At 40.5% G+C, this 16,217-nt stretch overlaps 1 protein-coding gene across 4 annotated transcripts in view; it reads left to right on the top strand.

Annotated features, from left to right (window-relative positions):
* SOGA1 (suppressor of glucose, autophagy associated 1) overlaps positions 1-16,217 on the top strand; it is a 119,351-nt gene that overhangs the window by 91,432 nt on the left and 11,702 nt on the right. For 3 of the 4 annotated variants that reach the window (XM_033962979.1, XM_033962978.1, XM_033962976.1), the window contains 2 exons: positions 755-2,162; positions 3,770-10,553. In XM_033962979.1, coding sequence (XP_033818870.1) covers positions 755-2,162; positions 3,770-3,919 — 1,558 coding nt within the window. In that variant the 3' untranslated portion in view covers positions 3,920-10,553. Of the gene's footprint in view, positions 1-754; positions 2,163-3,769; positions 10,554-16,217 lie in introns of those variants that run through there. The other variant, XM_033962977.1, reaches the window with a different exon arrangement.

Raw genomic sequence — 16,217 nt, 5'->3', positions numbered from 1 at the left:
GAAATTGCTTACCATTGCCCTAGTCGATTCATAGCTGCCAATTCAGTAATGAAACGGCCATGATGAATCATCCTAGCCCTCCACAGCACCTGTGTGTTTAGCTGAGATAATAAAAGGTGTTCTGCTGTGTATGTTGTGTTTTTTGGTTAGGTATAAAACAGCATGTATGTATTCATTTTTCAAATATAGGTTCTTATAAGAAGATCATAAATGAGAAGTACCAGAATTATAGAGCTTAGTGATGCATAAAAGAAAAGCTGGGGAGTAGGCACTTGGAAACAGATGATTGTGGTAGGCTTTTAGCCAACACTAGATCAAGGGATATATTAGAAGGATCTGGAATTTCAGGTGGATGTTTGTTCCAGAGAGAGGACGTCAAAGGGGAGAAGGGATTAAAAACTGGAGATTTCTTGCCTTTTTTTTAGGAATATCGAAGAGTGTGAGAAGCATTATATAGTTAGAGAAGTTTAAAAATATATTTTTTTCAGAAAATGTTAAACATTCTTATTTTCTGCTTTTTAATCTTATTTTTATTATTGTATTTAATTGTGATGTATTTTATCATGTATGAGTGTTATCAGCATAGAAGTTTTTCATAGGTGAATTGTACATTTTAATGTACATTTTTACTGAAAGCCACAATGAACTCATGCTTTCACTTTTTTGTGCTCCCACCAAATTTTGGGTTGTTACATTGCAGAAATAATTTGTGCCTTAATTAATTTTCTTTTTGCATTTGTTCCCCTCTGGATAGAGCAAAATCGATTTCTTCTGTGTCAGAGTTTGAAAGTTTGCTCGACTGTTCTCCTTATCTTTCTGGCATGAACGGCCCTATTCTCAATGAAAACAGAGGAAAAAAGGTCTGGCCGAGTGATTTGTCAGACGTCACCAACCACAACTCTTGTGCTTACCCAAATAGTGATAAATCACTGACTGAACACCTTGCGAAGGAGAAACTGGGCATCTCTTCCTGGGACTACAGCATGGCAAGCAATGTTTCTAGTCATGAGCCTGCCCAAATGCAAAGGAGCCATACAGCACCGGATAAAACGGGCATTCGAGTGTATTACAGCCCCCCAGTTGTACGCAGACAGGAAACACCATTAGTCCAAAACAAAGAGGGCAAAAGCATGATTGAACCAGGCTTTCTGTTCACTATGGCCAAGCCCAAAGAGCATGAAAAATTGGAAAGCTCTTCGGAGAGCTTGTGTGGGAGATGGCTCTGCAACTTTTCCAAGCAGCATCAAGACCTACTGGAGAATAGAAATGTAGAAAACTCAGTGACTTCTATATCCAGATTTCCGTCCTCTCTCAGTGACTTTGAAATTTCAGGCAATATGAGCGATGACATGAAAGAAATCACCAACTGTGTCAGACAAGCTATCCGATCCAGTTCATTGGAGAGGAAAGTGAAAAGTGCTGCTTGCCAAACTATTGGACTCTCAAGCATTGGAACACAGACCATTCAGATGATTAGTGTTGGACTTCAAACCGACATTTCAAAGGGCAGCCTTCACAGTAAGAGCTGGTCCCCAAGAAACTCCTTGATATCCACCCGCAACAAACAGATCTCTTCCACCTTAGATAAAGTCCATTCCAGAATTGAAAGACCCTGCTGTTCCCCAAAGTATGGCTCACCAAAGCTGCAAAGAAGGTCCTCATCCAAGCTGGATGGTTCCAAAGATCGCAGCTTGTGGAATCTTCATCAGAGTAAGCAAAGTGGGTCTGCCTGGGCTAGATCCACGACTACCCGAGACAGTCCAGTTCTCAGCAACATAAATGATGGCTTATCCAGTTTGTTCAACGTTGTGGAGCACTCTGGAAGCACAGAGTCAATTTGGAAACCAGGATCTCAAGAGAATAAGACTAAAGTAGATGCCTCTAAGTACGGCATAGTTCAAGAGTTCTTCAGGAATGTGTGTGGTCGGTCTCAAAGTCCCACCTCAACTACTGAGAAAAAAGATGCAGTGGGGGAAAGCAGTGGCAAGAAGCAAGATCATGCACCTCCCCCTGTTTGTGTTCTGTCAGATAATGTCTCAAAAGCCATCAGCAAGAAAGTCCGCCGACAAAGTCAAAGTGATGAAAAGCCATCTACTCCTAACCAAGGCAGTAAAGATAGCAACCCAAAAGATGCAGACATAATTTCAATCACTGCAAATGAGGTAAATGTGTTATCTTTTCTAGCTGACGTACATGTACAGAATAGCATGTTATATATTTGGGGGGGGGGGAGCGGGGTTCAGTGCAAGAAATTGATTTAGTAGAACTGTCTTAACGTACTGTGATCAGTAAATTAACAAGGGAAATGAACAAGAAATTTTAAGGAGTCTGCATTCCCTCAATTATATTTCTAAGTTTGTTGTGCCAGTGCATTGGGGGGGGGGGGGTTTCCCATTCATCAACGACATGCTTCACACCTTTTGGGGGATATCAACTAGAAACAAAACTGAAATACAGCAGTTGGATGCATCTTTAGTTCCCCAAGTCAATCCTTGATGGAAGCTTCTTTTACAGTAATGACAGTTATGAATCTTTTAGCAGAGGTCTCTACCAACTTTACCCACTTGGATTTGTCAATATTAGACCGTTCCTCTGTGCAGAACTGTTCAAGATCTGACAAGTTCTGCATGTAACGTTACTGGACAGTGATCTTCGAGTTATGCCACAGATTTTCAGTTGAATTGAGGTCAGGGCTCTTGGGTCATTCAGGGGTATTTATTTTTCTGTGCCATAGCCATGCCACCATAGTTTTGGCTGTGTGCCTCTAGGTTTCATGCTTTAAAATGAACTTCTCTCCCAGTTTCAGCTTTCTTGCAGAGGCCAGCAAGTTTTTTTCAAGGGCTTTTCTGTACTTTTCTCCATTTATAATCCCTTATGTCCTGACAAGTTCCCCTGTTCCTGCTTACAAAAACTAGCTTTTCTGAGAGCCTTAGCAGGACTCCTGTCATCCACAGTGAAACCTAAGAATGCAAGCAAGCCCTGAGTTCTGCACTCCTCATGCAGCCCCAAGCTGCATCCAAAGAGAAGAATCTGTTTCATGCACTCACATAAGTTTCTCAGCACCAGTGATCCACTTGATAACCATTTGGAATATTGATGCATATGGACATTGCTCCTAGACCTTCAGGTAGTAGGGACTTAGGAAATCTGGGTTTGTTTTTGGAAATTTAAGCGGGGGACAAAATTTGAATTAGTGGAAAGAAATAACATTTGTTGGTGGAGGCTTTTGGTAGGGCAAGGGGGAGATTCTTTGCTTTGGGGTGGGGGGGAGGGGCAGAAGCGATTCCCACTTGCTCCTACCCAGTTCCACTTCCATCTTGCATTTCAAAATGGCTGCTGCAACCTTGTGGTACTTCATACTTCAAACTGTGCAGCTGCTGCTAACGCATTTTGAAATGCAGGCTGGTGCCAGGCAGGAACAAGTGGGCATTGCTCCTGCTCAGTTTCCCCCTACATCGCCAGGGCATTCTCCCGGTAAGACCAGGAGGGAAGGGCTGCCTTCTATTGCCTTTGGAGGGAAGATGTTTTGAGTATGGGGAGAAGGGGAGGGGGCTGCCTGAACTGTGAAGCCCGGCCGATATTCAGCTGAGACCGACAAAAATATCCCGCCTAATTAGCTTTCCAAGAGAACATGTAGCAACTTTTCCTAAAATGAAGTCGAAGGTCTTGAAGTTGTTTCTAGCTAGTAAAATCTGGGTAATCATTAGGTCTACCTTAACTAGGCAATCTCATTGTTGTCATTTCTAATTCTGCCTCTTCCTGTTTGCAGGATGCAGTATGTGACTGCAACTCCCCAACGCTCGCGTCCTGTTTTGCAAGGTCATCCCAGGGGTCAGGGCATCATTCCCCTTCAAAATGCAAAATGAAACATTTGGAAGCAGGACCGCTAGAGGACAAAACAGGGGCCTTGATTGAGTGAAATCCTTCCAAAGGCCCAGATCAGCGAGACAATATGGTATGTCTTCAGAAATGGTTCTTGTCCCTATACTGCCACAAAACATCATCTCTTCCTTTGCACAGGAAGAAGAGCCTCAAGAATATTATCTGTCCTGCTTTCTTGATATGCTGCACTTGGCAAGATATTACTGAGAGACTTGGTTTAGTAGGTGTGAAAACGAATGCATTGCTTCACAGACTGAGACCTGCTTTTTCACACAAATGTCTGGTATTTTACTTATTCCTTTATCATATGCGAAGTAGAGATGACAACTACTGTCATCAGACTGCTCTTTTCAATGCAGAACATAGAAACCACTGCAGCAGATCAAGCAGCTCTGTCCAGGAACATTTTCTGTCACTGTCTTGTAAAGCTAATGTAATCTACAAATATTTAATGATGTAGCATTCTCTAAACATGGGGTGGGCGAGTTTTACTTTGATTTATAGACTCTTGGAAGGGGTGGGGATAGTCTTTTTACAGATTCTGGCGGTTGGAGGTATATACCTTCACTTCTTTCAGTATATGCCACGGAAAGAAAATTGTAGCACATTCCAGACACCAGGGAATCAGAGTGTACCTCATTGTGGTTGTGGAAAATGTGTAGCATAAGACAAATTTGCTGTTTACATGTTTGTAACTTTGTAAGTTTATAAGAAAATTTATAACTCAAGGCCCCATTTTGCCATGCTTAGTTCCTGCCTGAGGTGGCAAGCAGCCATCAGTAACAACACTCGCTCCTAGAGTGAAGGACGTTGGCTTTAAAATCCCTTTTCTCCTAAATTAATGTCTAAACTGTAAATAACGTTTGCCTGAGGGACTGAAAAGCAAATCCATTCCTGTCCTGTTTGCAAAACCTTTATTTAAAGAAAAGTATGCAGTAGTAAAGAATAAAATGGAAGTGTACTGTACTGAGTTAAGGCATGCAGGATGGTGCCTGGGTTTCTTCAGAGGCTGTCTCTTTTTCATCTCTGCATGGTTGTGCTTCTGTGACACATGCACTGTGTAGGGGAATGGAGGCAGGGAGAAATTTTCACTCCTGTGCTCGTCCCTTATGTTGGACTAAAGTTCTCCTCAGGGCTCAGTGCGTATCTGCCTTCCATATGTATCTAGAAAGAAAAGAACTTATCATAGTCCCTACATCACTGTTGTGCTCCTTCTAGATTTAGCTTTTAATTTTGCCTTGAAGAAAGTTCTCAAAATTTTATGTTTTGGTTTAAGTCCTAGGAACTTGGCTTATCCTTGTAAAACTACCTACCTTGTTGTATTTTTCAGTGTGGTACTTGGGCAGCATGCCTGGTACAAAGAATTTTACAAGCCTAAGCAACTTCAGCCACTTCCTAGGTCGTCACCATTCGGAGTGACTCTGAAAATAGGGGGCAGTAATCCTGAGCTCTGAGGCATGAAAGAGCAGTTTCGTGAAAGATTCTGCAAGCTCATAGCAATGGCAAGCCAGACTTAGGGGCTCATTTTCAAAAGGTTTCGATGGTGCTTTGAAAATGAGCCCCTTAATGAGTAATCACAGCTGTAAATTTGTATTCTAAGCATAGTAGCATTTTTATTGATATCCCAGGTATTGGATTAGCAGTATGTGGCCAGTATACATTGTTACAAGCACACAAACATCAACCCCTCAGAATCCAGTTATTTATTGTATGTTAAAAATTCCTCTCTCCCATCTCAGCACAGCTTGTCACCCCCCTCCCCCACCCTCTGCCCAGTCACCTTTTACCTGCAAATGTAAAAAGCTTTTCCATTAGCAGCTTTCTATAGGGTTAAGCAGTGATCTATATGTGCAGATGTTATGTGAGATGTGATGTTAAATGTTTTTGTTGGACTTAATACAACAGCACCCAGAGTATCCTGAGAGAGGCTATTGCAAGACTTAATTAATTTGGTAAAACAGCAATACACTACTCATGCACACTTGAACAGTTGTAATCCCAAACATCCTCATAAGATACAGGATTGGATTCTGAAATATCAGTACGAGCAGGAATTGTTAAGACATGCATTAACTTTTGGGCATTTTGCTATCTCCATTTTTTTAGTTTGAACCTTGGGGATAAAGTTTTATGTAGCCATCATCTTTTGCTAAGGGGATGAAAGTAGCCTTGGGCACACTGCACAAAAGAAACAGATTTGGTGGATATCCTTTAAAAAGGGAAAGATCCTGGAGGACTGGCTAAGAATGAGCTCAGCACCTAACCTGGAGGATCTTAGAAAAACCAAGCACAAAAGGAAAAACTCCTTTAATCCATGGCAATTCATAGAAATGCTGTCTTTCTTTAGTCAGAACAACAGAGCAGGTACAATACAGGTGGTAGTTTGACATCCTCATACTCGGGGTTCTTCATTTCCTGCTGATTCCCACTGGGGTACCATCCACCTCTTTCTCCCCTTCAGATATAGCACTGGCTCCTCCTTCTTCTCTGAACTTTAAAAATGACATTACAGCTGGAGGTAGGCTTTCCAGGGACCCACTTGACGGGTGTTGCACAAAAACTGGATAAGTCCACTGTTACGACAAATTGAGACTTTGACAAAAGCAATTTTCCTGTGAAAGCCATTATTCATAGGGTTATATTAGTGTTGTTTGCTTTGATGACATACAAATACTATGCAACTTGTCAGGTTTTTGCACAATGTCTTCACTTGTTCTTTTCCCTGTGAATACAGTCAACTAGAGCTGTATTAACTAAGAAGCTAAAGCTTCACCTTGAAAACTGGTTCTTCTCCGTGTCAGGGCTAGATCTGGGAGTCAGGTTCCTCCTCCTCCTCCTGCCACACGTTAGTCTTTTCTTCCTACCTATCTTTCCTTGCTATAGATCGCCCATGTATAACTTACTTTATTTTTCTGGGTTGTGCAGTAAGCTGCCTAATCAAACCTATCCAGATTTGGGTGACTGCTACCCTGTAGTCTGTAGCCATGTCAGATACTCAGGCAGCCAGGCTGTGCTGGGTCCCAATAAGCAGACATAGGCTGGCTTTTCAGGTCTCGTAGCCTTCCCTCCAAAAGTAAAGGTACCGATGCCTTCTTCCTGATAAGCATAAAAAACCGCAAACATTAGAGATGAGTTCCACATAATGCAAAAGGACACACGAACAAAAGTAGAGTACCATAGAAGTCACTAGTGTCAATCTTCTGAAGACTCAACTTGGCTGTGTAGTCTGCATCAGAAATCAAAACATTCTTAAATGTAGATAATGAAGCAATATTTAACAAAACGACGATGTTTCCATTGCATGTGCCTACGGATGACTCGAGCACATTTGGATTTATTTACGTCAGCTGTTCAGCTGCAGTGTGACATTTGGATTTTGCTCCTTATATTCTGGCGAGTGCAGTGCTTGCTGTTGAGTTTTTATAGTACTCTGTTTTAGCGATGATTTTTCTCTCTCTCTCATAGGGCCTCCCTCCTTTTCTGGCTTTTTCTTTTACTTAGTTGCACAATCCCACATTTTAGTTTGGAAGGTCAATCACACACTATATGTTTCATCATATGTTCAAAACGTGGCATCCTTATTGCTTCATATCTTCTTCAATGTTTCCATATACCTACATTTCACACATTTTGGCAGTTTTCTATTGCACATATGTTGGTTCATCTTTTTTCACTCTTGTCTGCTTCATCCCTTCACTCTCAGCTTCTCATGTTATATATTTCCGGAATTAATCCTCCTCTAGTACATATATTTTTTGACGATGTGGTCCCATAGGACTTAAATCGATATTTGACAATTAGCCATGTTCTTCTTTTGTCAATTTTAATTATTTTTACAAAATCCATTATTAATGCTCAGTATGTTGTATAGTATTTTATAATTAATGTCTATTTGTATTGAGATTTATATTCATATACATCTTTCTTTGAAAACATCTTTGCATATTTTTGACATAATTTGTCACATTATATATACTTACAAGTGTTTAACGGGTGCTAGAGTAGATGTGTCTGTCTGTCTTTCTTTCTGTCTCTCTCCTTGGCCGCTTTCTACTCAGGCCCAACAATTGTCCCTTTCTATTCCCTCCCTCCTTCGTGGCCCCAGTGTCTCCTTTCTATGTCCCCCTTCACTGCCTTCCAGCCTTTGTCCCACCTCTCTCCCTATCTGCCACGCTAAAGCCAGCCAGCCTGCCTGCCTCACCCCCGTACCAGCCCCCGCTGCTGCTACCTACCGTATGGCCTACCGCCACTTCAACCCCCCCCAAAAAAAACTAAATGAAAAGGGTCCACCACACACAAACCCCTGAATGCGTTGAACACTGCCACGGAGCTAAGGATCACGAAGGTAGAAGTGCGCATGCGCGCTTAGGGTTTTATTATTATTGATTGTTTTATTATATACATTTAAGGATGTTTGACTCCTGATGCAGGCTTCACCGCTGAAACATGGTAAAGTCTTCTCCCATTCAATGTCTTTGAGAATAAAATAATTTTTTTTTTTTTTTTTACTTCAGCTAAAGTTTTTGTCTGTTGGCTTCCTTGAAGATTGTGACTGTTTTTAAACTTTTACACCCACCGGTGGCCTCTCCCACTTCTACGGTACTCCACCTTTTGGTGTGTGCCCTTTTTGTTACATAACAGAGGAATTTTTAACCCAGGTCTCAGACTGAAGGCAGCTGAAACCGATCTATTGGCCCAAACTGATGTGCTACACTCTCCACAAACTACACCATAGGGCCTTCACAGGGCTACTTTAAAGCCCCAGTAGTCTAGTGGCCTCTTTAGGGCAGGAGTGAGCCTGATCTCCACTTACTCCTTTCCGTGCTTGTCTTGATGTAAAAAGTTACCGAATTGGCCCCTGTGCAGAACAATAAATGTTAGTAAAAACCAGCAATTCTATTTCTTAGGATAATTTTTTTTTTTTTTTAAATCCATCCTTTCTATCCTAACAGAAATTCTCCAGCTTTAAATTAAAGCAGCTACCTGTTCCACCCTTTCCCTTCTAGAATTTAAACCACCAATTTGTGAGACAAGAGCCTGAATAGCTTAGGGAAAAACACAAGACAAAATATTAATAATACACTCCATCAATTTATTACAAACACACAATATTAAAAATCCAACATATCCATGCTTTGGCATATCATCTACACCAACAAATGGAAATTAAAGATACAAAAGGGGGGGGGGGAACCCTCACCTCTCTGATCTGTCTACATACCTCTACTCAGTTCTTTCTGGAATCTCAGTTTAAATACATAATATGCCTACACCAAGCACTATTTGCTACAATAATAATTCAAATTTTAAAGATTTAATGTATTCATAATAATTTATCATTGCTTTACAATCACATATAATGGTACCATTCATCCTACACATTTAAATAAGACCCTCCCATTCAATCACCCCAAAGTCCACATTTTCACCACTAGATCTTCTTGCAAGATCCCTCCGGTATCACAAGGTCACTCTCAAGTATCTCCTTGTTGTGTTTTGTTCCCCAGTCTGTCAAGAACAAGCCAATCAATTCAGCCCGACATAGTCCTATGTTTCACAAATGGTGCGTCTTCAGCAGCTCTTCCTCCTATTTTACAGCCTGAGATCGGGTTAAATCCAAAAACACGTGATCAGCTCAGATCTACTCCAATCATGGGTGATACTCAATCTCCACCATTTTGTCACCAAACTTAGTTTAAATACATAGAGATCCACAACTGATGGATTGAGACATTTGGGGTTAACTTCCATTGTTTTCAGTGGAAGTAAAACCCAAATGTCTCAAATCTGTCCTTTTTTTGGAGCCATATGGTAACCTTAGGAATAAGGGACCTGATATGGTGGATCTTTATAGATTGGGATTTCTAAACAGAAGAATAAGAAAAGATTTTTGGGGGGATATTTGCTTTAGATAAAGAAACCCAAAGCATGGGCAAGTTGGATTTTTCAGTTTTGGTGTCATATACAATGTTGTGTTTGTAACCATGTGAAGCTGTTTTTTATCGGATATTGTTTTTAATTGGTTTTGCCCACTTTGTCTCACACAGGGTGGCGACTTACAAGCTGCTTTTTTCTTTAATACCTCTTGAACTACTAGGATTCCTGTTGCTTTGTAATTTAAGTTACCAAACTGTCCTAAGAGGTTCTAGACCAGAGGTCCCCAAAGTCCCTCCCATACAGGGCAAAAATATGCATGTGTATCAGACATTTGGGGGGCGGTGGAGGCAAATAAGTAAGTAGTTTGACTTTTCAAAAGTACCCACACAAAAAGCCAGTGCTATACTGTATACATGAATACTATTTGCTTTGGTTATAAATCTGGTAGTTTAACTGCTCAGCCCTCATCTTAGTTTCTACACATCCAGATAAAGAAATCGATCAGTTGTTTTGACATGACCCTTTGGTAAATTCACATTAACTTGGATGCTCCTACTTACCAGATCTAAGATATTCCACTTTCTACTGCCACAGAGTTCATGTAGTTAACCAATCTCCTGCCTTAATGTACTTTTATAAAGAACACATTGTCAAATCAGTCTGTCAGTTCAGTTTTTTTTAAGCATAGATTTTGTTCATGTGAGCCATGCAGGCCTTAATACTTTCAGTTGGATCCCAGGATATTTTATATTGACTAGTTGATACTGTCAGAAAATAAAATAATTTTCAATCTTTGGTGTGTATAATTCTATTTTCTTCCCTTCTTCTTTTATTCATTCTTGGTCTTTGTTTCTGTATATTTAAAAATCGAATACTTTGTCTCTTCAAGCCTCATTTTTTTTCTGACTTTTTTGTTCAGTTAATTTTCCCTACCTTTATCTCGTTATACCCTTCTTGTGTGTCTTCCTCTGCTCTCATCTTTATCCTGTTCACTCTCTTTACCCCTTTTTGCATGTCTGGCTTTGCCTGTGTTCCTTCTTTTCTACTGTCTCTGGCCTTGTTGTAGTAAGCACGGTATTAAAATATTGCACCAACCTCCAGTGCACAGTATTCTTACACACACACACCAAAAAGGTAAATTAATTCCTTGCCTGATAATTTTCTTTCCTTGTGTCCCCCTCTAGATTAGTCCAGAAGGCTGTGTTTGTGCTGTCTTGCTAGCAGGTAGAGAGTGAAACTACTGAGCGGCCATTATTACTTAAAACCCCACTGCCATCGCCTGGCCAATCACTATTATAATAACAAGAGCAAAAGAAAATGTGGCCCTATGAACTAAACTGCTCAATACAGAACCATCAATGAAGAATAAAACAATCTAGCAGGAATAATGAGCTAGCCAAAATCAGAATCATCACTGATACTAAGAACCACAGTGGATTCAGAAGTGGTCTGGGGGTACTCCTGGAAAGAAAATTTGCAGGTGAGAGCTAATTTACCCTTCTTATTGTCTCACCAGACCAGTCCAGATCCATCAAAGCACTATTTACTAAAGATGAGTCACTGAAATCCCTGCTGCTAACACTTTCTCCTCAAGGCTTGCATTATTTCAACCTTGAACATCCAATCTGTAATGACGGATGAAAGAACACAGATTCCAGATTGATGCTTTGCCAATTTCATGAGAAGACATTAAGTAGTGTTCTGCCCAAGAAGCAGATTGACCCATTGTAGAATGAAGTTTCAGAAATTCTTCAACAGGATATAATAGAAGCAATGTAATCTCTTTAACCCATCAAGTGATTGCCTTTTGATAAACTTCTCCTTTACAAACTCACTGAAAAGAATACAAAACCTCTGTACTCTTCAGGTAATTCTTCAATATGTCGCCTTCATTTTTAAAATCTTGAAAAACAGAGAATCTGATTCAGATGGAAGGATGACAACACTTTCGGAAGGAAGAAACTGGTCTCTGCACAAACTTTTCCTTCCTAAAGAAGACCAAAAAAGGTTCACTACAGGACAAGGACTAATTCTAAAATCCAACTAACTGAACAAATTGTTAAAATAACCCAAACATCTCAAAGGTGATATCCAGAGGTTCAAAAGGAGGTGAACCAAACTAGACAAGACCCAGTTTAAATCCCAGGGGGAAATCAACGGATGATGTGGCCAATTGATAAGTTTAACCACATGGGAAAAAAGTGCCATGTCTGGATATAAAGCCAAGCTCTTTCCCTTCACTAGACTTCTAAAACGGGACAGAGCAACCAGCTGTACCTTCACTTAGGTATTATATTTTAGGTAGGTTTAGTTTTTATATATATGTTTTTTATTTTTCTTGTATGACCCTGATGCAGGCATAGTGCTGAAACACGGCCATGTCGAGTCAAATGTAGGCTTAATGTTCCTTCTGCTATAAATGCTCGTTGTAAACATATGTTTAAAGTTACATTTGCTTACCAAGGACCTAAAATATAGAATAGCTTATCTGTTTAGTTGACAGCTTGTATCTTACCATCAGATTAGGAAAGCGTTCAAGACCTTTCTTTTCTCTACTTAAAAACAATTTTTTAATGACGTATTAGTATTTTTAGTTCCCTTGGCTAATGGTAAGTTGATTTGTAAACCGCACTGAATCCTTGTTGAGATTTGTGGGATACAAGAGATGATATGGTATGTTTATTTGGATCTGTGGTCACATCTGCATTCTTTGCCATCTCTGCTTCTGCTTGTCCTTGGAGGTATTTACGATGGTGCTTTCTTCTTTGCTGCATTATCTTTGATATATCATTGTCCCTTCAATTTCCTGCACTAGTCAGACTACTTTTTGGTCCATCAGGCAAATCAGATCCCTAAGGTCCTCACTTGATGAGTCAGCTTTGAAGACTCTTGAGTGCCCTCATTTTGAGTCAACTGGATTACTCTTAACACTCTCCTGGCCAGTATTCTTTACTATTCTAGCTATAGATTGCAACTAGTGCAGGACTAATTGTGGCTTGACAATACTGCCACTCCTTTGTTAAAAACTCATCATTGGCTTTCTATTTCTAGTCAAACTCAGTATAAGATTCTGCTCCTTACTCACGAGGTCTTTTATTCTGGATGTTTTCAGTGCTTGGCAACACGTTTGTAGAACCAATTCCCAGTGGAGCCATGTCTGAAACCCTTTCAAGTAGGGACTATCTCTTCCGTGTTTTGGTGCATATGCCTGGTAGCGCTATAGAAATAAGTAACATAGAAACATGATGGCAGATAAAAGCCAAATGGCCCATCCAGTCTGTCAATCCCCAGTAACCATTATCTCTTCCTCTCTCTGAGAGATCCCACTTCAGTCTCTTCTGGGAGACTGTTCCATGCATCTACCACCCTTTCCATAAAAAAGTATTTCCTCAGATTACTCCGGAGCCTATCACCTCTTAACTTCATCCCATGCCCTCTCATTCCAGAGTTTTCTTTCAAATGAAAGAGATTCAACCCATGCACATTTACATTACGTAGGTATTTAAACCTCTCTATCATATCTCCCCTCTCCCACCTTTCCTCCAAAGTATACATATTGAGATCTTTAAGTCTGTCCCCATACGCCTTATGAAGAACATGCACCATTTTAGTAGCCTTCCTCTGGACCAACTCCATCCTTTTTATATCTTTTTGAAAGTGCAGCCTCTAGAATTGTACACAATATTCTAAATGAAGTCTCACCAAAGTCTTATACAATACTTCCTTTTTCCTACTGGTCATATCTCTCCCTATGCACCCTAGCATCCTTCTTGCTTTCGCCGTCACCTTTTCAACCTGTTTGGCCATCTTAAGATCATCACATACAATCACACCCAAGTCCCAATCTTCTTTCATGCAAATAAGTTCTTCACCCCCCTAAACTGTTACATTCGTTCAAAGCTGCTTAAAAGTCTTCATGTTTCACCAAGTCTTCGATTAAATATTTCCCTTGGATCTTAGTTCTCTTTAGTATTTCTGCTCCTTCCCTTTATGTCTGTTTATGAAGGTGCTGACTAGGTTATTTTTTTTATTGTTCTGCTCGCCTCCCTTTTTTGTGCCCTGTCTGGCTGGGGTTTTGTGAGTTAAAATATAATTTACAGGATTTATTTTTGTGTGCCTAGAAACTCTGTCCTGGTCTGGTCTTTGTAAACTGCCTTGATACTTTAGCGGTATACTAAATACATAAAATAAGACAGCTTCCTACCAAAGGCACTAGGGAGCAGGCCCACAGATCTTCATAATGAATGCATTATTTGTTTTATCCCAGGACCAGCAAGCAGCATATTCTCACGTATGGGTGACGTCACCAACGGAGCCCCGGTACGGACCACTTTAAGACTTTAGAAAGTTCACGATAGCCCAAACTGTGCATGCGCGAGTGCCTTCCCACCTGACGTAGGGTGTGCTGTCCCTGTTTTCTAATTTCCATGGAGCTAGTAAGATGTGCTTCAGCTTCTGTTGAAGTTTATTTTTCTTCGCTTGCTTTCCTGCTCTCGTGGATTGTGATTTTATTTTATTTTTTCATAATTTGTTTCTTATCATCGTTTCTAAAAAAGAAAGAACAGTACTTTTATTTTATTGTCACGGACTCTGGCCCTCTTGGACCTTATAGACTCTTTTCACCATAGAGTTCGATTTGTCAATGGCTGTCTTCCCATCCATGTCCTGTTCGTCGACAGGTTTCAAAAAGTGTGGTCGCTGTGCTCGGGCCATTTCGTTAACCGACCCTCACTGCTGGTGCTTGTAGTGTCTGGGACCTGAGCACTGTGCCGATTCTTGCTCCCGTTGCTTTTCCCTTCAGAAACGCACACTAAAAAACAGTTACTTCAGCAAAGACTACTGTTCGGCGCCTCAGGTCAAAGCAGCAGTGAGTCAAGTTTTGCCAACCTTGAGGAAACCCAAATATGACTGTCCCAGAAAATGGAAATAAAGTCTACCAGACCACTAGAGGATGAAAAGGAAGCCTACCACCTGCTGGAGACTGAGAAATACTGAGAGGCCAGGGGATTGCACAGGGTTCTTAAGTGATGACATCACAGTTCAATAGTTCTCAGGACAGCACAAACCCTAAACATCTGGTCTAGACAAGTGAGATAAGAAATGGGTCCTTTACAAAAAAGTAACATTTTCCACATAACTAGCAATAACTGTTGGATGTGTTTCTAGCATGTTCCCCATACAGTAGGTATACTTACAGGGAGGTGTTAAGTTTCCTGTTTCAGTGACTGTGAATGCTAAGGCTCTATGCACTAACTTCAATGTCTGAATTCAAGAGGGCCTGGGATAGGCATGTGGGATCTCTCAGAGAGAGTACTACTACTAATTATTTCTATAATGCTGAAAGGCGTACGCAGCGCTGTACATTTTAACAGACAATAGACAGTCCCTGCTCACAAGAGCTTACAATCTAATTTAGACAGGACATTTCAGAATGGTGACAGCAGATATAGACCTGAATGGTCCATCCAGTCTGCACATTAGTTATTCTCATTACAAATACATGATTAAATTAACTTGTCTCTCCTTTGATATTTCTGGGCCATAGACTAAAGTCTACCTGGTACTAGGTTCCAACTGCTGAAGTTGCCATCTAAGTTCACTCCAGCCTATTCAACCATGCTGTTGTTTGAAGGATAGCTACCTAATGTCAGGCCATTGATGCCATCCCCAGACTATCCTATACTGAATCACCATTTATGGGACGCAAACCGTACAAGTCTGTCCAAAATGGCCTGTCGGTGGTTCCCAAACCTGCCCTGGGAGTTGCTCCCAGCTAGTCAGGTTTTTCAGGATATACACAATGAATATTCACGAGGGAGATCTACATGCAGTGGAGGCCCCCAGCACAGGTTTGGGATCCTCTGGTCTGCCCCTTGGCATGTATGCAGTTAACATGTCAGTCAGTGCGGATCGTCATGCTAGTAAGGGTAACTCACCACAGCTGTTTTAGAAATGCAATTTCTGACTACTTGGATGTTAATACATGAGATGAGAAGCAAATGTTAAAATTGTGAATTCCAAGTTTAATAAACAAAAGATTTAAACATAGAAAAGTAGTTTCTGGGTAGCACCTTCATGCTTCTTCCCAGTACAAAAACTGAAGCAATTGCAGCCAAAGAAAAACTAGTCCACTCTACTTTCACATCTTTGTGATTTTATTCAAATTAAAACTGTATGCTGGCTGATTTAAAAAAAAAAAAATATACAGCAGATATTATTTCAAACAACCCACATCCTATAACAGATACAAGGTAATTTTAGAATCTTAGCATAACCAAAATATTGCAAACAAGATTCCATTATCAAGACTTCTGTAGGACAGCTCCCATGTCACATGGATATGCCAGGTGATTGTAGCTCTGCTGCCCCTGACAGAAGGGAGAGCACCAACATAAGATAGTAAAGTCATTCTGAGGAACGTATGCAAAAAAAAAAAAATATATATATATATGCTACTC

This window comes from Geotrypetes seraphini, chromosome 11 (assembly GCF_902459505.1).
Source record: "Geotrypetes seraphini chromosome 11, aGeoSer1.1, whole genome shotgun sequence".
NCBI classification, from domain to species: domain Eukaryota; kingdom Metazoa; phylum Chordata; class Amphibia; order Gymnophiona; family Dermophiidae; genus Geotrypetes; species Geotrypetes seraphini.
Note: the sequence above shows the minus strand (reverse complement) of the source record. Positions and strands in the feature narration are given on the sequence as shown.